The sequence below is a fragment of the Amphiprion ocellaris genome, chromosome 2, assembly GCF_022539595.1.
Source record: "Amphiprion ocellaris isolate individual 3 ecotype Okinawa chromosome 2, ASM2253959v1, whole genome shotgun sequence".
In the NCBI taxonomy this organism is placed as follows: Eukaryota; Metazoa; Chordata; class Actinopteri; family Pomacentridae; genus Amphiprion; species Amphiprion ocellaris.
This window is the reverse complement of record NC_072767.1, coordinates 11,902,112-11,927,139: the sequence shown is the minus strand read 5'-3', so window position 1 is coordinate 11,927,139 and position 25,028 is coordinate 11,902,112. Positions and strand designations below refer to the sequence as shown.

The window sequence follows — 25,028 nt, the reverse complement described above, 5'->3', positions numbered from 1 at the left end:
GATCAACAGGAAAATATTTGTCCATTGTTATATTAGGTGATTCACTTTTTCGTATTCTCTTATTTTAAAATATTATTGATATTTGGAAAAGACTATTTTTAAGACTAATAACATTTTGAATATTTTTCACAAAAATCTCTTTACTTGGGCTGCACTGTGGTGTAGTGGTTCGCACTTTTGCCTTGCAGCTAGAAGATCCCTGGTTCGTATCCCGGCCTTCCCTGGATCTTTCTGCATGGAGTTTGCATGTTCTCCCTGTTCATGCGTGGGTTTTCTCCGGCTTCCTCCCGCAGTCCAAAAACATGCTGATAGTGGGGCAGATAACTGCAAAATACACCCAGAATACTTCGGTTTGTGATGCAAGCATGAAATTTGCCAGAAATACTCTTTTTGGTCCACTCTGTTAAAAAATGGCGCTGGCCACGAAAAAAATCAAGATGGCAACCATTTTTCAAGATGGCTGCCATCCAGATGGAAAAGGTTTTATTCTTAAAGTAAGAAATTGACTTTAAGCCAATATTTTTAGTGTATACCTATGTTTCAGGGGTCAAAGAAGCTAATAGGAATGTTTTCTTGGCTCTAGTACATAATCAAATGCTTGTATCAAAGATGCCGTCCAAGATGGCTGCCATGAAATCTATCAATCTCAATATTTTAGGTACTTTGCAGAAGATATTTTCCTTATGTTTGTCAGAATATCTTCAGATGGAAGCATGAAATTTAGAATAAATTATGTCTAGTCTCTAAGGACCATCCTTTATGCTCCAGCTGAAAATTAAAATGGCTGCTATTTTCAAGATAGCTGCTCCGTTGTATCTTCAGAAAATAAAAATCATTTATCATTTCAGAAATTTTACTGGTAAACTACTTTTGTTTCTGATTTAGGCAGATGGACTATGCATGTTACACTGGTGAGCCAGCACTAACAAAGTGTAGGCTTCATAATTTTAACAAATGGTTTATAACCATATTTATCAATAAGTAAACCCTAAAAATCTTAATTTTGTTCCAAATGCTAGTTGGTGAACAATGGTTTAAAGATATTGTGACAGCCATCTTGGACTGCATCTTTGTTTCAGCAATACCCATGGGAACTAGGAATCTAAAAGCATGTCCAACTAATTTAATGTTTCCGAAAACCTAGGTATAGATCACAAAATAGGATTCTATGTCTAATGTTTCCTGAGGTATCAGCATTTTTTTTTTTGGTTTTGCGACAGACATCTTGGATACTATCTTTGTTATAACTATACTGTGATGTGTTACAACGAATAATCAAACTAAAAATCTTAGACACAAAAAAACTTTGGTTTTAAGGCTTAATGTTGTGTTCTTTTTCAAATATTTAACTGCAGTAGAGGAATTTGCTGTGCATGTGGCGGCCATCTTGAAAAATGGCCGCCATCTTGGAATTTTGCATGGCCAGCGCCTTTTTTAAAAAAGTGGACCTAAAAGAGTACTTGTGCAAAATTTAATGCTTGCATCACAAACCGAAGTACTTTGCAGTTATCTGCTCCACTATGAGGTTAATTGGTGATTCTAAATTGCCCGTAGGCGTGAGTGTGATTGTTTGTTTCTGTATGTAGCCCTGTGATAGACTGGTGATCTGTCCAGGGTGTCCCCTGCCTTCACCCCAAGTCAGCTGGGATAGACTCCAGCACCCCCTGTGACCCTAATGAGGATTGAGCGGTGTATAGATGATGGATGGCTCTCTTTACTTGTTTGTGTTTTTTCATCTGGACACCAATACTTCCAGTCACATATTTGTTTTCACCCACATTCTCATACATATTCACATATGCGTGAACTCCTGTTTACAGGGAGCATGCGTGCTCTTCTCATCATGAAAAAAATCGTGGCAATAGTGGGAACTTAATGAAACTGAACTCAAATTAAGTGTCACAACTTACCTGTCTTTACCAAATGGGGGGAAGGAAGCCGTCTGACCTCTGATGTCACTGTCCTCAGCCCCACCCACAGGTCTGTTGGCAGACAGGCCATGTGAAGAGGCTGAAGGGCTGGAGATGATCGAAGAGGGTGTTTTGGGTGAGGAGAGGGGGCTAGGAGAAGAGCGAGGAGAAGCCTGTACCTCCTCCTGAGAAAGAGGCTGTACTGGATCCCCCCAAAACAAACTGGCACCTGAAAGACGCAGTGAGTGTGTGAGTGATGTGGAAACACCGTGAGGACGTGACAGCTGTGTGATTGTGTCTGGTGAGCTGTAGGGAAACAGTTCCACTAGTGAACCGTCTCATCTCACCTGTGCCCACGGCAACGCTAGCTGTGCTCTTAGGTGTCTGAGTGTCTGCCTGCTTGCTGGAGGACTGAAGCTTCCCCTGAGCCTCCAGCAGCATCTGGATCTGTGGATCATTAGAAAACAGTCAATGCAGTGAGGATGCAGAGAATCCTGAAAGATTAAATTGCTCTTAATGAAAATGTGCTAAATAACTATATATAAGCCTCTTTAAGGACCGTATCAACAGTTTCGGCAGTAGGTTCTGAGGTTCCATGTGTTTTGTAATACCAATCACAAGTCCCAGTCGGAGTGTGGAGCAGCTGGATTTTATTGCTGGCTTGAAGCAGAGTGTATGAGGAAACTGAAGTGAGTACATCACTCTAGGAAATGTTTTGATATTTGTTCTGTATGAAATCTGAATATTAACATACTATCTCAGAACATAAGATAAAACTGACATGGTTGTAGATGGAGCCCTATGTGTTAGAATTCATTTTACAGCACTGGAACAGGTTTTTATAATGACTTTGGCTCTATGTTTACTGCCCTGTTTGAAGCAGTTTGTGAAAATTAGTCGAAAAAGTCAACTAGAAATATTATCTTTTGGGCTGCAGCTATCAATTATCTTAATAATCAAGCATTCTATCGATTATTCTGCCGATTAAACGGGTAATCGGATTCCGCGTTTGGCATGTGCGTTACAGCATCAAAAGTGGAAGTGAATGTGCTGTGCAACAGAAATAACCGTCTGGGCAGAACACAGGTGGAAATCCGCGCTGTATCCTGCATATATAGTATAGTACATCGGCATTCAACTAAAATTCATAGAGGTCCAGTCAGAGAAAATGTTTTAAAGCAAAATTCCAGGCCATAATGTCTAACTTGAGTTACTGTGATGTATGTTGATGTAGTCCAGTTATTGTATGAGCATCTGCATGTAACCAATAACTGTCAAATAAAAAAAAATCAGTATGATTCAAAAACATTTTGACAATAATTACTGTTACTTAACATGTAAGTATAACGATATATAAGGCTTTAGATCTGTATAATGCTCCTCATTAAGTAAAATGAGGGCTGCATTTAAAAATAACAGAAAACGAATAAAATAGCTTTTGAAACACTATGAATCCTAAAATAAAGTTCATAGCTTCCGAAAAATAAAGTTTAGTCGCAGCTTTTCCCCTTTTTCTTTAACTGTCTCAACTAACTTTACATTATATAAATCTCAACAGATCTTAAATCAGTTTCTCTTTCTTTCCCTCCTATCCCACTGCCCTATGTTCAGCTTGTCCTGCCAGGATTTGAAATGTAGGCCTGAATGGAGTTAGGGCCATTCTCATGCACATGTGGAGGAGCTCATTTAGAACTGGAACGATATTTAGTCTGAATCACATTCACGGTTTAACTCACATGCAGTTGGTCTGTGTGTTTTCAGAGGGCTGGACTATGAAATGAGATTAGTGGCCCAGAAGGTATGTTGAGGACGGACAAAACAAGATATTTTAAAATATCTTAGATATTTCTTTAGAACATTCTGATGTGTGTTTAAAGCAGGGGTGCCAAACATGCAGCCCGCGGGCCAAAACTGGCCCTCCAGAGGGCCAATCCAGCCCTCAAAGTGTAAAAATTCCAGAGAAGAAATTAACTGCAGATTGGACATGAGTAAAACTATAAATTTAAAATAATTTCTACAGCATGAGAAGTTGTTTTGATTGTAAAATAAAATACTACATTGCCCTTTTGTTGTTTTGTGTCTCATTTTTATATGTTGTCGTGTTTATATTGTTTTTGTCTGACTTTTGTCATTTATCTCACATTTTTGTCATTTTTGTCTTGCTTGTGTCATTTCTCATTTTTTGTCGCTTTGTAACTTCTTTGTCTAATTTTTTGTCTCTTATTTTGTTCCGTGTCATTTATCTCATTTTTTTTGTCATTTTGTTTCTCGCTTTTGGTGTTTTGTGTCTCGTTTTTGTCAGTTTGTGTATCATTTATGTAATTTTTCTGTCCTATTTTTGTTTTTTGTCTTTTCTGGCTGATTTTTGTCGTTTCCTCTCATGTTTTTGTCGTTTTGTGTTTCCTTTTGATCTAGCTTATGTATTTTCGTCTTCCTTTTGTCATTTTGTGTTTTGCTTCATTGCTTGTGTGTCGTTTTGTGTCTTGTTTTTGTGTTGTTTGTCCATTTTTTTTGTCGCTTTGTAATTTCTTCCATCAGGTTGTTCATGATGTTTTGTAGAAAGATAATTCCTTAAATGTGAGCATTTGCAGAATGTACTTTTTTTGCACTAAAACAAAGGAAAAATTTGGAGTTGTGGCTATTTATAGGTTATTAGCAGTGATCTTACTGGTCCAGCCCACCTGAGATCAAATTGGGTTGAATGTGGCCCCTGGACTAAAATGAGTTCAACACCCTGGTTTAGAGTAACTGATTAAATGATTAATTAAGGAGATAATTTGGAGCTCAATCAGTAATGAAAATGATTGTAAGCTGCAGCTTTATTCCAAAAGAAGTACAGTAAAAACAAAATACGATCAAAGCTGCATAAATCCGATAATACACCATGTCCTCTTAACATTCTCAGACATGTCCGTGTTTCCACTGATGTGAGGCCGAGATCACAAAAACACATCTATTTTTATGTGAACTGTTCCTTTACTACTTGTACCAATGGTTAAAGAGCGTTACCTGAGCCTGCAGGAGGCGTAGCTGGTGGTCCTGGTGGAGGAGCAGCTGGTAAGTGTCCGACAGTCCCATTCCTCCCATTTGATCACTGCACTGATTCACATAGGAGGGACGGGGGAGCCCGGGAGGAGACACAGGGTTTGCTCCTGCTAGACATGAGGGGTGAGGAGTGAGGGAGTCAACACACCACAGGGGAGGAGGAGGGTGGCTGCAGGGACAGAAAGGGGAGGAGCTGGGAGGAGGAGGAGTATGGCGGTGGGTGGAGGAGGGTGGAGGGGAAGTATGATGAAGGGCAGGAGGAGGAGCATGGTGACTAATGGGTGGAACAACAGGTTGGCGGGCAGAGCCAGGAGGAGCAGAAAGAGTAGCTGGATGGCTGCTGGGTGAAGCAATGTTGTGATGCGAGACAGGTGGAGCAGCAGCAGGGAGGAGCCCTGGGGAGGAGGAGATGGTGGTGCAGTCATAGGTGTGGTTGGAACAGCAGGTGCAGAGCTGCTGCAGGTTGGAGTTGGGGGTGCTGTGGAGATGAGGAGGAGGATGGAGAGGGGGAGGAGGAGGATGGAGAGGGGGAGGGGGAGGATGATGAGTGGGTCTGGGTGCTGAAGAGGAGGCAGCGGTGGGTCCACTTGGAGGAGCAGACTTCCTGGAAGCTGAAGAAGGCCTGTGGGCGTAGCCGGAGTCCTGACCAGTGTTGTGACTAGAGGTGAAGCTGCCATCAATCAGCAAAGAGAGTTCGGGAACAGACGGCTGAACTCTGTGAGTCTGAAACAACAAACAGTCATCGACATGACAGTTGACGTGCACTCACACCTTCTTTCATCAGAGGAACATCTAGAAAGGGAATTTAGAGCCCATTCATGCAAGAGGAACATCACAAATGAGGCTTTCACTCATCTGTTGGAACACAGCTACACAATTCCCAGTCTTTGAAGCACTGAACAACCTTGGTAGATCTCAGCTGCCTGCCATTGAAATGCGAAGTATAAAAGTTAAAGACACAGAATGAGTGAACATTTTGATCTGACCACAAGATGGTGCTGCAATGTGTGGAACAAAGACAACCTGCAGCTGACAGGACGGCTTGCCTTACGTAAAGCTGAAAAATGTAGAAAAACTTGTCAACAGGCAAGAAGTCTATCACATTAGCAAGTCTATGTGTGTGACAATGTACATTAATCACATGACACACTCTAACCCAAAAAGCATTTTCCCAGACAAACAATCAGAGAGAAAGCAGCAGCGGTTAAATGCATTTTTTGAGCAATCCAAAACTGCAAAATGACTGAAACTTGACCCATTCAGTCCAACAACATTTACAAAGAGAGAAGAGCTGCATGATTCTCAGTTTCACATGTCGTCGATGTGCTTGACTGAGAAGGTCACTGATGAGCATGTTCTATTAGCCCAAAATTGTAGAGGTGTGCAGAAAATCTGTTTATATCATGGAGGAAACTCGGAAACTATTTTTCATTGTATGTGATGCGTTCATATCACATTTAATTACTGTGTTTATCATAAATATGCACATAAAACATTTCAAGAATGATATGCTGTCTTTCTTATGTTTTGCAACAAAGCAGAAGTGCTGCAGCCATGTGAGACTTGGTGGGGAAAAATACACTTTGTTGGCAGTTTATTAGGTAATTAAATTCACTTGTTGAGACATTCCCAAGCATTCCCAATCTCATTGTACTTTGTATAATTACTATACAGGTGCATATTATATTATTAGAACATGGTACAAAAAGTTCAATATTCGTCATCAGATATTGCTCAAAGTGAAAACTGTATATTCTAGACTCATTACACATTAACTGAAATATTTCAAGCCTTCATTTGCTTTAACTTTGATGAAACAAATAAAGCCAAACAAAATCAGTCTGAAAATATTATAATATTTCACAGACCGCCACAGAGATGTCAGTCAAGAACCCCTAGACACGTCCACAGAGTTCTAAGAGGAGATGACTGCAGACTTGAGAGGATGGTCAAGAAAAGTAGATTCAAGAATTTGGGAGAGATTCACAAGCAGTGGACTGAGTCTTGAATCAGAACATCTAGAGCCACCAAGCAGACGTGTCCAGGAAACGGGCTAGAAGAAGGAGAAGGGGACGTACCAGACCTAGCAATAAAGAAGATCTAAAGGCACCTAGCAAGGCCAGCAGTGCCCCAGACTGATGTCCTCCATTTTACACTGCAGTGCTGCAGTAATTTAAGCAAAAGGAAACCAGACGAAATGTTGACAGAGCATACCTGACCACTTTTCAGAGTTTGGACATTTCTGCATTGCAAATCCTTCTGATCTTGTGAAATATTCTAATAGTTTGAGATCGATTTTGAAGAGGTTTCATGAACTGCAAGCTGTTATCAAAATTAAAACAAATAAAGGATTGAAATATTTCAGTTTATGTGTAATGAGTCTAGAACAGCGGTTCTTCACCTGGGTTCGATCGAACCCTAGGGGTTCGGTGAGTCAGTCTCAGGGGTTCGGCGGAGGTCAAGACACAGAGCCGACTCATATGATTAGTGATGACACGCCCAGCTTGGCCATCATTGGCTGCAGGTGATCATGCTACATTGCTTGGCCAATCTGTGCTGCAGGGAATTTGGTGCGCTCAGTAATCGACTTGTGACTGTCGTGATGGTACGTCGTGTGATTTCTTTCTTAATATTTTAATCCATACTATGTTGAGCAAAAAAAGAAAGTGGTCGTACGAATATGTACAATATGGATTCACATGTATAACGGAACGTGATGGGAGTCAGCGTCCTATCTGCATGATTTGCAATGCCAAGTTAAGCAATTCTAGTCTAGCACCGGCAAAACTAAAGGAACACTTCCTTAAGCTGCATGGAGATGGGGAATACAAGAACACAAGTGATGTTAATGCACGGTTCATTTTGTGCACCAGTAAAACATATAACTATGTCTTCAATTTGAAAAAAATTATTTAATTTTTCAATAAAGAAGGGTTCGGTGAATGTGCATATGAAACTGGTGGGGTTCAGTACCTCCAACAAGGTTAAGACCCACTGGTCTAGAATATCTAAATTTTCCTTTCAGCAATGTCTGATGAAAACTATTTAACTTTTTCCAGCATATTCTAATTATATGAGATTGACCTGTACTTCTACTTTTATATCCAGCTTCTGATGATATTGCCTCTACTGCGTCAGCTAAGGCTGTCGTCCTTTCAAGGTGTCGCAGTACTGTGTCAAAAGATCTGAGTCCAAACAAACTGTGAGCATTAAACTGCTCTGCAGCCTTTTATTCATAGCACTAATGTATAGCACACCTTCAAAGTAAGCTTTTAAAAACTCACCTTTTACACTACAGTCTGAGGACTCAGAATGTCCCTGACACCAGCTTCGTAATGCTTCAGAAAGCAGGATTCACAGTCTAATCAACTAAGAGTTGAGCGAAGATTAAACTAAAGAAGAACTTATAGTACATAATTCACACCACACAGACAATCAACATCAGTTCATCAATAGTCTGACTGACTGGAGGTAGGTTGCAGGTGTAAACCTGCCATTGACTGATAATTTTAGTCAGCATTCTCGATTCCGCTGTCTGCGTGTTACAGTTGGTCCACACAACAGGAAACAACAACGACAAGCTCCAGGCTGCAACCTAACACACTGAAAATGAAAATGAAAGTTTTGCCGAGGGTTTGGATCAGCAGCCAGCTTTGCTAATTTATTTTTTTTTTGGTGGATAATCCATTTATTCACAGTTCTTGTCTCCCTGCATGCAAATGTTTTACCACAATAATTCCACGGTCATTATTTTGAGTGAACGCCGACATTGCGTCCTTCACTTAGCTCTGCCAACAATGACTGCCGCTGGTTTAAAAAACACAAACAGTTTCTGTAGCTATCCAGGAGCTAGCAAATCAACACATGCCAACTAGTCACTTCACTAACTCTCCAAATCCTTGCTGGCTCCATCCATCCATTATCTACATACTGCCTAATCCTCATTAGGGTCGCGGGGGGGCTGGAGTCTCTCTACGGATAATTTAGAGTTACCAATTAACCTCAGCATGATTTTGAACTGTGGGAGGAAGCTCTGAGAACCTGGAGAAAACCCAAGCCTGCACAGGGAGAACATGCAAACTCCATGAAGAAAGATCCCAGGAAGGCCAGGACATGAACCGCTAGCTGCAAAGCGACAGTGCTAACCACCAAGCCATTGTGCAGCCCCATTAGAAGTTTTTCATATTAATCAATTTCCAAAGTTCTAACAATAATCTTGTTTAAGGCACATGAGAGTAAAGCTGTACAAGTCACTCTGTAGGAGCTGGAAGAATTTAGGTACCTGACTGTTCATCTTCTTTTGGCATTTGAAAAAGCATTTGGACCCAGAAATGGCTATTACATCAGAAAGGGAATAAACTCACAACTAAGTGTGTGTTTTTGTCCAGGAAGGAGCACCAGGCCCAGATTGGGTCCCAGCTCAGGAACCTCCATTTGCCTTGTTGGCAGACAGCATTTTTCCCCTGAACCTGTCCTCAACTACAACTGACCTGCTGAGCCGGCGGGTGAGGACTTGGGGACGGTCGTGGAGAAAGGTCTTCATCCTCAACTCCAGAGTCTTGGTCACTAACGGAACGACCAGCGATGGGAGTGGAGGCGCTAGGGACAGAAGATATTCCCATTAACATGTCCATTAGTACATTTGTTTTCCTTTTTGCCAGTCTTCTTCATTGATTGTTAATTTAAAAAAGTGACCTTTTCTACCTGGTGAAAGTGCTCTGAGCCTCTCTGAAGGTCTCCATCTGTCTGCTGTTGATCTCTGAACTCAGTTCACACTGAAGACTCTGGCCGTCCACCGACGCCACCTGCTGTCCATTCACAGGTCATCATAAATCTATGAGCAACAGTTCAATCAGCTCCATTCATCAACACAGTAGGTGCTGTTACCTGGTAGTATGAGTATGACTGAGAGGCAGTCAGCAGCTGGCAGTCCAGCTGTGGTCCTGGTCTGGAAGCTCGACACTGGTAGAACTGAGGAGCTCTGTGAGTCGAACCGAACAAAACGAGGAGGAAAGAGCTGTTTTCTGACAGAACTCTGAAACAGCAGAAACACACCACGTCACATATGTGCTATCTAAAAAGGTTTTGAGAGTTTCTATGAACAACAAAAAACATATCAACATGATATCAGAGAATTGTAAGTATAAGTAAACTAGTATGTCATACGGCCTCACTATGTATCACATATATTTCCTGTCCTCACCTGTCCTGGAGGGAGAGGCTGAACATGAACCTCAGACACCAGGCCCACACCTGAGGATTGTAGATGTGCGTGACTCCACTCAGCCAGCTGTCAGATGACAGGAAATACAAAATACAAAGCAATACCACAGTCAGATTAAGAGGAAATCATAACTTAAAACAAAGAAGACTTTTTTCAGATTGTAGAACTCATTCTTTGGCATAAAAATGTTCACTTTGTTAAACTGATGGTATCATAATAGATGCCGTATTGGCATGAATGTCAAGGATGGTACTATTCAAACATGACTTGCCAAAAGAAAAAAAAATGAATTTACTATGCAAAATAAAATAGTAAAGCAGATAAATGGTGAAAAAAGTAAAATATATAATCGCAGGACTTATTGTAACATAGTTGACAGGTATCATAGTTGACATTTTTGCTGTTTTCAGACCTAAAATCAACATGGCCGCCTAAAACCAAAAACCACATGGCATTTTTACAGAAAGATTCTTCTAAATATTATATATACGATTGAGTAAAATTGAAATTGAAAGGTTTTTACAAAGATATTGTAAACCTGTTGACATGCGATAAATCCACACTTGACTCAGACACTACTTTATATTAAATAACTCAGAAAGCCTTGGAGTCTTGCCAGTCTTTTCTTCAGGAGGAAATTACATCATGTGGAGCAGGTCATGTGATCTGGAATTATTATTAATAATAATAATAATAATAATAATAATAATAATAATAATAATAATAATAATAATAATAATAATAATAATAATAATAATAATAATAATAATAATAATAAATTTTATTTATAAAGCACTTTTCCAAAAACTCAAAGACGCTGTACATAAAATACAAAAAGATAAAACAAAACAGTTAATTAAAATCAGTAGATAGTAAAACACTTCCTTGAGACATGTTTTTGTAATGGGTAACTTAGCTGAAAGTGATTTCTGGGACACAGATCCAATTTGTTATTTTCCATATAAAATTTGATATATTGCCAAAAAAGAAAAATCTGTCATGGTTATCTCAACTTTATAAAAAGAACACAATCAAAACAATTTTTGAATAAGCTCATTTTAGTATTGTTTAGCTAATTAGAAGGTGGTTGTTATTGAATTCGGACGGTTATTTAGTTGACATTTTAGTGATAGCCAGTATTTTTTTTTTAATAAGGGATTGTTTCAGTAATAAATAATTATGGAATTTCTAAAGACATGATCATAATGAACATAAAAAAAAATTGTTTTTACTTTTAATAAAAATATATGCAAGATATATCCCATGGACTTCAAAAGTCCCTCAATTATATATTGACCCATGTATTGTTCAGTTATAGAATTGTCACAAAGTACTGTGTGACTGAAGAGTTTTGGTTTGGTAGGAAATTATCTAGGTTTAGTATGACCTGAGAACCATACAATTTCTGTCATTCCCTGAACAAAAATGCAGTGTGAGCACCACCCAGAACATTTTGTCTGTGCACGTGTTGTTGACCATCGGCTATGGCAGGGTTAGCCTTGAAAGCCTGAAGTCATTGTATCAGTTTCTTTAAACAATTATGATGTGTTAACTCACTCTTTTCAGTGAGTCTGAGCATTAATGAGCCTTCCTGCAGCCAGGATCTGTGAGCTCTCTGCCCTCACTGTATGGATCAGTCAACCAACTGCCATGTGGAGTACACACTGACCGTATTTACCAAGTGATAACTACAGAATTTTTTTTCCAAACAAGACAAAACTGCAAAAAGATGTTAAAAAAGCTGCAGTATATTTTTAAGGCTGGCACTGCATTGCTTGCTTTAATATTTGATTCAGTAAATCCTCATTTTGCACTTGTTTTAATAGACATTATATATTAATTATATATTTGACAGTCAATACCTCAGAGTGCTTTTTATGAACAAAATTCAGGGTTTTAGAGCCTAAACCGTTACAATATGAATTTTGGCAAAAAGGTGCTACTGAAAAAAAGTACATAAAATGTACTGAACTGACTGAACCAAGACTGAACAGGAAAACTCACATTCCGACCAGCGGCAGGCTGGAGGCTTTAGGATCAGACTCAAGCAGCAGCAGGAGTTTCCTGGTCTGATCCATGGTCAGAAATCTGGAAACAACACAAATAAATAATGGAAACTGTGATCGGACTCGAATAGAAGCAGTGTAATGGCTGCCAGTGTTCTTACCCTCTCTGACGGCTCACGGCTCGCGGTTGGTTGATGCTGGTCAGACTCCTCAGCAGGGCGGTGGGGATGATAGGAATCACTCTGACTGGCTCCACGTCCACACTGACGGACGGATAGACAACTGACCAGCTGAGGCTGAACATTGCAGCATCAGACTGCTGAGAGTAGACCACACAACCTCTGACCTTCAACAGCTGACACAGATCCAGAGTCTGTCTGCTGCTCACAAAATGCTGCAACAACTGAAACACAATAGAAAGCATTAACATGGGTTCTCTGTATTAACTATTCTAACATTAAAAGCGCTTCTTTTCCTACCCCTTCTTAAAAACTTTTTTTTGACGAAGAAAATATTATATTTACTTCATGTTTTTGGCTTCATCGTTTCATTCTGCTATCTTTCCTGCTATATTTTATGCTCTCATTTTTTTCTTTTAAACTGTTTTTTGTATTTACCCTTTATTACTCCATCGAGGAACGCGACGAAGTTATGTGAAGATGTGTGTTGGTTTGTCTGTCTGACTGAAAGCAACATTACTCAAAAACGGACTAATGGATTTGGATGAAATTCTGAGAGAAGGTCAGAAATGACACAGGGACCAAGTGGTTAGATTTTGGCAGTGATGTGGCTTACAATCTGGATCCATGGATTTGTTAAAGGTTCCTGTATCATTGCGAGATAGCAGCACGGCATCACTACAACTATGACAACAAGTGAACACTATGTCAGCTGCCTGTTGACAATCACATGATTGTGATCCTACTACAAATCCACCACTGTGGACTTATCGGGACTTATCTGTCGGAAATGATACAAGGAACAATTGATTAAATTGTTGGGGTCTTTCTGAGTCTCATGAATTTCCGTCACCCGCTACACATTTAGGTCATGTGATTTGGTATCCGTACATAACGTACACATGTATAACACATGCCTGTGCTCAGTGCAAGATCATTTTGTTTGTGGGTACATCTATATTAAATGACCACATTCTATGTTGCCGTGATTTCTGATCATCATTAACTAAGAAACAAACTAACGCTGCATTTCTTTAAAAAAAAAATAAATAAAAAAATGCTGCATTTCTGACAATGTCATATGAGGGAATGAACAGCCTTGGTGGAGTACTGCGCTCTCTGAGTGCTTTTCTAGTTTCCTCTGTAACGCACTCAGATCTCTTGTTAAGAAAGCAGTCTACAAATAAAGTCTGATTATTCCTTGTGAGGCAAAATTCAGTAACGCAGTACAGAAGGCAGAATCAGAAAATAATTGAGTTTTCAGGCAGACTAGAAGTAACTTAATTCTCCTTAAATAATTTGAAAACAGCCCACTAGAGCATAAGCATTCTGTCTAAGAAATATTAATATTTTGTTTATATGAGCCATGAGTCAGTCAATTGTCTGCCTGGCTGATGATTACACAACAACTTCTGAACTACTCATTTTAATAATTTTACATTTTTTTTCTAATTCGTGCTACTCTTTCTGTTTATAAGAAAACCTGCCAGAAGCCTCATGAACTTTATTTTTTGAACTACAATGTAGAAATGTACTGTATTCCTATATTTAATCAAAGCTGCACTTATCAAGTACTTATTTAGACACTTTTGTGATCTAATGCAACCCAATAAAACAATTCTGCCATTTTTTTTTAAACAAGGCTTCTACATTTTCAGCTTTTGACATTATCAGAAAGTAGCTAATTCTACTTTATGTTTATTATTGATGTCTTTGTGCTAATATGGTTTAGAATGAATAGAATAGCCACTTTATTGTCAACCAGAACATACACTAGTTGGTGAACATCAGACTGAAATTTCTATGGAAAAAAAAACAAAACAAACAAAAAAAGATTCTGAATAATAACAATTTCACTATATACATGCAAAAAATTATATATATATATATATATATATATATATATATATATATATATATATATATATATATATATATATATATATATATATATATATATATATATATATATATATATATATATATATGTACACACACACACACACCTGTACTGTAAACATACACATCCGCACTTTTTTTTACAGAGCAGATGTAGCAGCAGTATTGCACGTAACATTGAAATGTAGCAGCAGTTATATTTCACAGTGGGTTATATTTCACGGTGAACTATGGGTGCCCAGAAGGATTATTGTGAGTTCAAGAGTCTGATGGCTTGGGGGATAAAACTATTACAGAACCTGGCTGTTCTCGTTCTGATGCTGCAGAACCTCCTCCCAGAGGGGAGCAGGGAGAACAGTCCATGATGGGGGTGCATGGAGTCTTTGATGATGTTGCAGGCTCTGCTGAGACAGCGCTTGTGTGCAACATCCTGGATGAATGGAAGAGAGGTCCCGATGATCTTCTCTGCCGTCCTCACCACCCTCTGCAGCGACTTCCTATCTGAGGTCCTGGAGCTGCCAAACCAGATGGAGATGCAGCTGGTCAGCACGCACAGGGGACAGCCGTGCTCTCTTCATCCGTCGCAAGTGCAGACGTTGCTGAGCCCGTTTGACCAGTGATGATGTGTGTAATGACCAGTCCAGACTGTCTGTAATGTGCACCCCCAGAAATTTGGTGCTGCTGACCACCTCCACAGCTTTACTGTCAATGATGAGAGGCGAATGGCTGGGCTGCTTCCTCCTGAAGTCGATGATCAACTCCTTGGTCTTCTCGACATTCAGGAGCAGATTGTTCACGCTGCACCAGTCCACCAGCCGCTTCACCTCCTCTCTGTAGGACAGATCATTGTTGTCCCGAATGAGACCCACTACTGTTGTGTCATCTACATACTTAATGATGTGGTTTGAGGCGGATGCAGAGCAGCAGTCATGCATCAGCAGCATGAACAGTAGTGGGCTCAGAACACATCCCAGTGGGGATCCAATGGAGACAGAGATGGAGCAAATGGAGGTGGACCAAATATTAGAAATACCATCGCCACTTTGACCCTGACAAGCAGCAGTCGGACCATGTTGCCAAGAATGAAAAATGATGAAACCTTACACAGGTATTCCTATTAAGAAAAGTTGGAGTTTGTGTCATTGTAAATTTTGACAATAAAATGCTTGTGTTAACAGCATAGGATCAGTCATTTGCTTCCCTGATTACTAATCCGTTGTGTAGATCCGTTAGATGTTAGGAGATATACGAGATCACTGTGTAAGTTAAGATGAAAGGAGGCACGTGCAAATGCACTTACACAAGTTTAATCCTCATTATGATGATGTAGTGTCATTACGATGGGATCAAACTGGTGAAAGATTAGACATTAATAATATCCTCTCAGCTGTAATGGGTCTGGAGCAGGTTTTACGACACAGAACATAATCCTGCAGAGTTGACTTCAGTTCCCTACCCAATATTCTTCTTAAAAACAGAGTTCACATCAAAATAAAGAATATCAGAACAGTGTTCTCAATGATGAAAAGACAACCAGACTTGGAAGAAGGACAGAAAAAAACTCCTGCTGGGTCACTCACTGGCCACTTCATTAGGTTCACCTTGCTAGCACCAGATTGATTTATTCTTTGTGGAATAGATTCAACAAGGTGCTGGAAACATTTTTCAGAGATTTTGGTCCTTATTGACATGATAGCATCACACAGTTGCTGCAGATTTGTCGGCTGTACATCCATGATGCCAATCTCCGTTCCATCACATCCCGAAGGTTCTATTGGATTGAGATCTGGTGACTGTGGAGGTCATTAGAGTACAGTGAATTAATCGTCATGTTGAAGAAACCAGTTTGAGATGATTTGAGCTTTGCGACTTGGTGCATTGTCCTGCTGTAAGTAGCCATCAAAAGATGATACACTGTGGTGATAAAGGGATGGACATTGTTAGCAACAATACTCAGGTAGGCTGTGGTGTTTAAATGATGCTCAACTGGTAGTAAGGGGCCCAAAACATCCCCCACACCATTACACCACCACCAGCAGCCTGAACCGTTGATACAAGGCAGGATGGATCCATGCTTTCATGTTGTTTACGTCAACTTCTGACAATCTGAATGTTGCAGCTGAAATGGAGACTCATCAGACCAGGCAGTGTTTTTCCAATCTTCTGTTGTCTAATTTTGGTGAGCCCATGTGAATAGTAGCCTCAATGTCCTGTTCTTAGCTGACAGGAGTGCCAGCCGGTGTGGTCTTCTGCTGCTGTAGCCCATCTTCTTTGAGGTTCAATGTGTGGTACGTTCAAAGATGGTCACCAACAACCAAAATCACTTAAATCACCTGTCTTCATCCTAATGCTCTGTTTTGAACTTCAGCAGGTTGTCTTGACCATGCCTGCATGCAGAAATGCATTGAGTTGCTGCCATATGATTGGCTGATTAACTGCGTAGCGAGCACTTGAACGGGTGTACCTAATAAAGTGGCCAGTGAGTGTAAATGAGATGTTGCTGTGACAACAGAGAAGGCTGGACATTACGAGGCAAGAAGTAATCTCATTACTGCTGCAGGACAATTAATCAAAAGAATTATTTTAAACTGCAGCTTTTTCATGTGTTTCAGCTGATCACAGCAGGATTGTAGCACGAGCATGAAGAGAGAGCAGAGAGACAGACTGTACACTCAGAGCCATGTAGACAAAGAGTTAACTAATCCTGGTCATACCCAACGCTTCAGCTGATTTGAGTTTTAATGTTGGGGTTCTAATAACTCAACGCAACCAATATGGAGTGTACAGTAGAAGATGAGTGCCTGGTTGATGATACTAAGAAAGCAAGCCAACTGGAAGCCAAGCAGTCACCAGTCTGAATAGGTATGATTTGAGCAAGCATTGCAATATGTAAATGACATAAAGTTCAGAGTTTGTGAGATGACTGTGTTGTTTGTTTTGTTTCATGTCTGAAACCTGTAGTACAATTAAAAAAATATCTAGAATATTTCAAAGATTGTGAAAAGATGAAATATTAAAACGGCTGTTGGTAAAATGTGATGCTTCAGTTAAAAAGTAAAGAGCAGACGTGCAAATAAGCCAAATCGGAATTATCAGTACGCATGCGCGTTTATCCCTCAATAGCTTCTAGGTCAGAGTTCATCACACCCTACGTTATCAACAAAGCCATACTATCGCTGTGGAACGACCTGCTATTTGTAGCGACTATTAAGTGTTTACACTGCTTAAAGTCTTTTTAAGGCAATATGCCAGGTCCCATTGTTCAGTGCGGGACTGCCACAATGGTACCCGTGGGCTAGAGAAGTGGATGGAAGAGTTTTGCCCTATTCACGAGTGCAATAAGGGAACCTCGTGCTGTATATGTGACCCGCCTTATGTACTCATCACATTTCCTACAGAAAGAAAAGCTCCAGAACGTCGTGCCGACTTTGTAGTCGTTAGCAAGTCTCGTTAGCAAGTTTTGCTTGTCCTTGCTAATCAGATAATTATTGATATCTGTGTACATGCAGGGTGGCCATTTATTTGCTGCTGTCAACTCATTCTCCCAACCTTCTCTGAGCTCTAACAGATCTGGAATTCTCAGGTGACACCCGTAAACATCGATCTCGAGCAGGGATTTATCATCAAGGTTGACAGCCTCCCTTTCCTGCTGTTTTGTTAAAACTGTTGGGGCCTTTTGAAATGACAATGCCCAAGCAAGGGACACGAGTTCTTTCTTTCGCTTCCCGATAACACTGTATCCTCGTTTCTTACAAAATTCCTTTAAAGTATCGACTTTACAACGCTCAAAGTAATCAATATCTACGTAGCACTCGGCCATGTTTATGATCTGGGGTATCCCGACCTTTCACCCGGACCAGCACACCTTGCGCGCGGCGAGATTCCGAATTGGCTTATTGTTCATTGATTTTGTTCCTGCACTCAGTTGAAACGCACCAACTCACCTTAAAGCAGTGATGGAGCTCAGCCTCTGATTGGACAACAGCATCGGGCATCATCTCAGTCTCAGTGGAGAACAAACAGGGAACCAAGACGTCTCCAGGCAGCAGAGCAGAAGGAACCCGTCCTGAGGCACCGGCCTGGTCCCGACCTGGATCAAACCGGTCCAGAGTCACTGTGATCCCCTCCTCATCTGGACCACAATCACACACAGATGACAGACAAGGGGATTCAATATGAGTACATGCTGCCAAAGAGACACATTGACAAAGGATTATAAAAACACTCTGGACCAGTCAGCGTTCAGGATGAAATGATGAACTCTGACCTGAGCTGACAGACACCGACCCCAGGAAGAAACAGTGGAGGCGGGGCTTGTTTGAGTGACGGGCGTGACGCTGTGCCAGACGAAGTGCTTTCTCCATCAGCACCAGCCGAGGTTTCCTGCAGAGACACAGTCCGTTGTCAGAGATGGGACTCCGAAGGTAGAAGCAGAAGGTGAGTGTTAAGATCAAGAGTGTAGGTGGAGGTATATGCCTCCAGAATGACTTCTTACATTGGTTGTGATGGTGTGCCAAACTTTTTCATTTATGTGCACTGCAAGTAACTGGTGGGCCTCTGTGCTGTGTTGTTATGAACACGATGCTGTGACACACCAATGTCTACTAGGATCAGTGTTAATGAGTGTGGAGCTAGCAGCGGGGGCTAATGGTGAGTTTATTACCGACTGGACAACAGTGGAAACTTAATCACTGGGGACCTCTGGCCTACCCTGACGCCCCACATGATTTTGGCCAGACTTGAGCCTTTCACAGTGTTTACAATTGACATTAGACTGTGTGACAGCGTAACGGTCAAAGTAAATGTCATTTATAGAGCACCTTTACAACAGGGTTCATGGAGTGCTGAAACCAACAGAGCAAAAGCAGGACAGACAAAAGGCAAAATAACAACATGAAAATCAAACAAACCAGGCAACATTACAATGAAATTAAGTTAAAGTTAAAACAAGAAGACAAAAAGATGCCAAAATAAAAATGTAATATGTCAATATAAATAAATACAAACAGAACAAGAAAAACACTCAGAGAGCTTTATCTTTTAAAAAATGACCTTGCGCTGAGCACAGGCATGTCTTATGCATGTGTACGTTATGTATGGATACTGAATCACGTGACCTAAATATGTAATGGGCGGCGGGAATTGATGGGACTGAGAAACGCCCCCACAATTTAATCAATTGTTCCTTGAATCATTTCCAATGGATAAGTCTTGATAAGTCTGCAGTGGTTGATTTGTAGTAGGATCGCAGTCACGCGATCGTCAGCAGGCAGCTGACGTAGCATTCACTTGTTGTCATAGTTACAGTGACGCTGTGACGGTATCTCTCAATGATACAGAAATATTTAACAGATCCATGGATCCAGACTATAAGCCACATCACTGTAAAAATCTAATGACTTGGTCCTTGTGTCATTTCTGACCTTCCCTTTCATCCAAATCCATTAGTCCATTTTTGAGTACGGTTGTTAACAGACAAACATACACTGATCATCACATAACTCCGCCATGGAACGCAGCAGAGTTATGAGACTACAGTTTAAGACCAAATCAACCAAATTTCGAAGAATCTAATATATAAAAAATATTATGTCTTATTTCACACTTTTTTGTTTGCTACATAATTCCATATGTGTTCATTCATAGTTTTGATGCCTTCAGTGAGAATCTACAATGTAAATAGTCATGAAAATAAAGAAAACCATTAAATGAGAATGTGTGTCCAAACTTTTGACTGGTAAGTGTAGATGTGAATGACTAGAATACTGTCACTTTTAACAGATTGATGAGGCCAGAAATGTTTTATGTCTCCTGTCTGAAAAGGATAATGCAATATGAAACTCTTTAAATTCATATTCACTCATCCCTATTGCGATGATCGCTGCATTCACAATATATTCATAGAATTTGAAAAGTGATGTTGAGCTCACATGTATGAGTCATTATCTGTGTTCATATTTTCATTCATACCAAATATCAAAAACTGTGTTTGCATGCACTCATTAACTCCTACAGAGCAGCTGCCACAGTATTCATCAACATTCGCTCAAAAAGAATGATAACCACTGCGTCACATTCATTCATTCACAGTAAGCAGTGATCTCAGCAAAGGGTTTGCAGTCCTCTTTGTTAAATATCAGAGTACAGGAGGCGACTGAGTCTTTAACTTTCTTCATGTTTTCAACAACCTGCAACACCATCAGAAAAATGACGAGAGAACAGAGGCAGCCAGTCTCAGTTATTGCAGTTCCCCATGTAACCTTAGAGAAACTGTAGGTATAGTGGAGCCGTTTATGACCGGAGTATAAATCCAGTTCTAGTGGTCAGCAAGTGTGCCTTTACCTGTGCGAGCAGAGTTGGAGTCGGAGCTTCTCTCCTGCAGGGCTGCTGTCCCACAGAGCTGATCTGGATTTGGGGAAACTCAGCTGAGTGAGAGAGTTCACCGAGGCTCTGTACAACAACACAGAAGATAACGGGGTCATGAGATGACAACTGGCTGGGAACTTTGAGATTTGTGAAAGTTTTATTCATAGAAGCACAAAATTGTCAATTTCAGTGTTTTCTCCAGGCATACAAGAGCAGAGCAGGTCTAGTTCAAAGACCTGGTTACAAGTAAAACAAATTTTTCACAAATTGGAAATTGTGTTATAAACAGTCTTTAACCTCCCACTTTATCTAGTTTGCATTTGACAAGGCTTGTAGTGTTTTTTGATCTCAAACTGGCCTAATGTAGTCTGAAATCTGAATTTTAAATAAATCACCTTGTTTTGTGCTTTCAAAAAAGGAATAATGACTACACTAAAGTAAAACTTCAACTGGAGTGTACTTGGTAATGACATCCAGGTCTGATAAGTGTAAATGTGGGTTCTGATGGTAGACCTGTTGTGATGTGGATATAAAATACTCTGTCATCAGCAGTGGTTGTCTTTTAACTGTAGAGAGACAGAAGTCCTGAAGAACATTCCACAGAGAGGATCTTCTTAGTTTGGGTCTGCTTCTTCTCTGACATACAGCCTTACAGCTTCCTGCTTTAACTGCTGCTCATGTTGTCTGGTGAGATTCATTATTTTCATCAGCAGCATATCTATCTGTGTGTAGATATCAATTACCATAAGATAAATATTCAGTTTACTTTAATTTCATTTTATTTATACAGCGCCAATTCACAACATAGGTCATCTCATAGCACTTCACATAGTAAGGTGAAGACTGTATAGAATCTAAACGTCTAAATCTATGTCAGCTGACCAACATGTTGATTATTCATGTTAACTAGTGATAGTCATAACTTAGCATAGACACGGTGCCTGCTTGACAGCAAGCCTCAGAAACAAATGATTGTCTTACACTACAAAACATAGGTTATGAAGAACACACAAGTATGGCCAAAGTCATCTCGTAACATTAGGGATCAATCGCAATAGAGTATATCTTCCAGCTGGTCTGATTACTGAGGAGGCATATCTGTTGTCCTTCTAAACAAGTGGCTGAAATCCCCTGTAATTCCTTCATTGTTTTAATGCTTCCTAACGGTTTAGATCAGTTGTGTCAAACATATGTCCCGCAGGCCAAAAGTGGCCCTCCAGAGGGTCCAATCCGGCCCGTAGGATGACTTTGAAGTGTAAAAATCAGAGAGACATTAACTGCAAATTCTAAATTTGTAAAACTGTAAATTTAAAATACTTTCAAACTCGAATATATTGTTCAGTTCCAGATACCTGACACTAAATGTTTTGTGCCTTTATAGACACTCTGATCTGTAAGTTGTAATGAGTAAATGATCAGCTGAGACATAATATTGCTGAAATTGCACTTATTTTTCTTCAGAAATTTCAGGTTGTTCATAATGTTTTCTAAAAAGGTAGGTCATTCAATGTGAACATTTTCAGAATTGTACTTTTTTACACTAAAACAAAGGGAAAAATTTGGAGTTGTGGTTATTTATAGGTTAGGTTAGGTGTTCTGATTTTACCGGTCCGGCCCACTGGAGATCAAATTGCGTTGAATGTGGCCCCTGAACTAAAATGAGTTTAACACCCCTGGTTTACATTGTCTTAAATGAAATGCTTTAACACGGAAACTTGACATGCGTTGCTTCGACCTTGTCATTTTTAACGTTAGTTATGGAAACACTTTTCACGGATACAACTACAAACACCTGGTGTTTGTTCTGATATGCTGGATGTAAACAACAGAATCACTAGTTACACGAAGCAAACCCTGTGTGCCTCAAACTGGGAATAGTGTGGTTACAGTTCACAATCCACCGGGTTCGTGAAGTTTTTTTCGGAAACTGGTTTAAATTGAATTAGCAGGTCCTGAAACCCAAACCTGCAAAACCGTACCGTATTCACAGCTGACTGTTAACTTGTGTTCCAACAGCTCACCTTCCTCTCACATTCTCCGGGGTTAAAACCTTCTCGAAGACTCCACACGGCATAGCCTGGAGGTTCACCGAGCAGCTCATCTCTGCTTTGACCGACAGAACGAACTTATGCGCGGAAAATAAGCGCTCGATCAAAAACACTTGCTAACGTTTATCTGCTACGTTAGCTGACCGCTCGGACCGCATCAGCACTTTGTTAGCTTCACAAACGCGACGGAACTTGAGTCTGTAAGATGGTAACTGGAAGTTTAGAAAAAATTGCCGCTTCTTAGAGATGACTCTCGTTTATCGGATTGTACTTCAACAAATCTTAACGGCAAGCAATCCACAAAAAGCAAAACTGACTGCAATTTAATTGTGGCGCTGTTTCCAGACTTCACTGGCGGGGCAACTCAATCAGCCAATAGGAAGCTCCGCTGTCGCATCCTGACCAATGACAGGCCATTTCGTCACTCCTGCCCCTTCTTCTTCTTCTTCTTCTTCTTCTTCTTCTTCTTCTTCTTCTTCTTCTTCTTCTTCTTCTTCTTCTTCATCATGTGAACTCTTTTTTTTTCCAAAACCACAAGCGGAAATGAATGTTCATGACAATAATATTTTTTGTTTAGAGGACACTGAAGAAATCTGACCTTGTGATTATGGCATTTGTCAGACAGACATAAAATAAATAAGAAAATGACTCAACCCCTTGTTTAAGAACATGAAGGGAAAGCATCGGGTCAAAAGTTTTCAATGAATTCATTGCATGGAGAGTACCTACGCAGAATTTTAATACAAACTTGTTCAACTTTACTAGGAACAAAAAAAATGTTATATAATTTTAGAAGAAATATGTCTGCTGGTGTCAGGAACCATCACTTTCCAATGATGAAAGCCAGTTAGGACGTTTTGTGTTGTCAGCAGCAGATTTAAGACAATGAAGCTTGAAACTAACCTCCCATGTCAGTCTGTACAGAACCAGGTCACAGATTTAGTGTGACTTAAATCTAATCCTAAAAAGTATGTGTTTTCCTCTTTAATTCTATTCATATTTATATGTACAGCTCCACAGCGGCTCGGTGCTGAGCACTGCTAACTTGCAGCAAGAAGATCCCTGGTTTGTGCCCCGGCCTGGGCTGAAGATCTTTCTGGGGTGGAGTTTGCATGTTCTTCCTGTGCATGTATGAGTTTTCTCCAGGTACTCCAGCTTCCTCCCGCAGTTTGAAAATTGTATTAATTGATGATTCTAAATTGTTCGTAGGTGTGAATCAGAGTGTGATTGTTTGTCTCTATATGTAGTCCTGTGATAGACTGGTGACCTGTCCAGGGTGTCCCCTGCCTTCACCCACCCTAAAGCTGGGATAGACTCCAGCTCCCTGTGACCCTAGTGAGGATTAGTGGTGTATAGATAATGAATGGGCATTTATATGACACAATGGCAGTAAGTCTTTAACTTTACCAGCAAAAGGACTGAATCTACCTGTATATTTTCTTTTTTATAAAAATTAAATTAAATTCAGTCAGGTGCTCTCTCTCTCTCTCTCTCTCTCTCTCTCTCTCTCTGTTTGTGTGTGTGTGTGTGTGTGTTAAAATATTTGTATATGCAGCTGGATCTTCTTCCAACACACAAAGTAGTTTCCTGATGGAGGAATTATTTATCAGCGTGTAACACGACACAGGTCCAGCAGAGAGAGAGAAACCAGCTGCTGAGTGCTGTGCAGAGATGGAAGGACTCAGCAGGACACTGTGAAACCTGCAGTTTTAATCTGGCATTAGCATTGCCCCTGCAGCCTGGACATTTTTTTGAGGACATGCATGATGTTTAGTCTCCTGAGGATCCTTAGGGGAAAACTGTAAGAGAGACAAATGAAAAGTTTAGCTTATCAATTAGAGAGACTTGACAGGCAGCAGTTTTGACAAATCATTTCAAGTATTTTTAAGTTTTTTTTTTGCAAAAAAAAAAGTATTTTCTGGTACTAGCTTCCCTCAAATATGAATATTTGCACATTTTTCCGGTTTTGTATAACAGCATATTTTGGGAGTCTGGCTGTTGGCAAGACTTTTGAATTTTTGTAATTTGGGCTCAAGACAATAATTATGGGGAGTTTTCACTATGTTTTTTTTGCCATTGTAAAATTTTTCTGTGAGCTAATTACTTTACACTGGGGAAATGCAGTTTTATGAAACAGAAGACAACGCCCACTTGCCTAGTGAAAACGGTGTATCCGTTTTTAACTAAGGAGAAGTGAATCTTCACAGTAGACGATCTTTGAGCGCTGGAATTCTCGAATTCTCAGGCCTTTGTCGTTACGCCCGCTGTCCATCCAGCCAATCAGCGCGCAACTCCGAACTGGAAAGACTATAAATTTTGCGAGCCGTCCAATCAAGGAGCTTTTTTGGTCG

General features: G+C 40.2%; 1 protein-coding gene across 2 annotated transcripts in view; it reads right to left on the bottom strand.

Annotated features, from left to right (window-relative positions):
* Positions 1-23,033, bottom strand: part of stil (STIL centriolar assembly protein) — a 29,054-nt gene extending 6,021 nt beyond the window's left edge. Inside the window, exons 1-13 of one of the 2 annotated variants that reach the window (XM_023267203.3) lie at positions 22,651-23,033; positions 20,606-20,713; positions 18,531-18,646; positions 18,208-18,395; positions 12,347-12,588; positions 12,184-12,267; positions 10,159-10,245; positions 9,843-9,990; positions 9,660-9,763; positions 9,446-9,554; positions 4,920-5,678; positions 2,258-2,357; positions 1,911-2,139 (exon numbers count right to left, since the gene is read on the bottom strand). In XM_023267203.3, coding sequence (XP_023122971.2) covers positions 1,911-2,139; positions 2,258-2,357; positions 4,920-5,678; positions 9,446-9,554; positions 9,660-9,763; positions 9,843-9,990; positions 10,159-10,245; positions 12,184-12,267; positions 12,347-12,588; positions 18,208-18,395; positions 18,531-18,646; positions 20,606-20,713; positions 22,651-22,730 — 2,354 coding nt within the window. In that variant the 5' untranslated portion in view covers positions 22,731-23,033. The remainder of the gene's footprint in view (positions 1-1,910; positions 2,140-2,257; positions 2,358-4,919; positions 5,679-9,445; positions 9,555-9,659; positions 9,764-9,842; positions 9,991-10,158; positions 10,246-12,183; positions 12,268-12,346; positions 12,589-18,207; positions 18,396-18,530; positions 18,647-20,605; positions 20,714-22,650) is intronic. The other variant, XM_023267211.3, reaches the window with a different exon arrangement.
* Between the last annotated feature and the right edge of the window lie 1,995 nt (positions 23,034-25,028).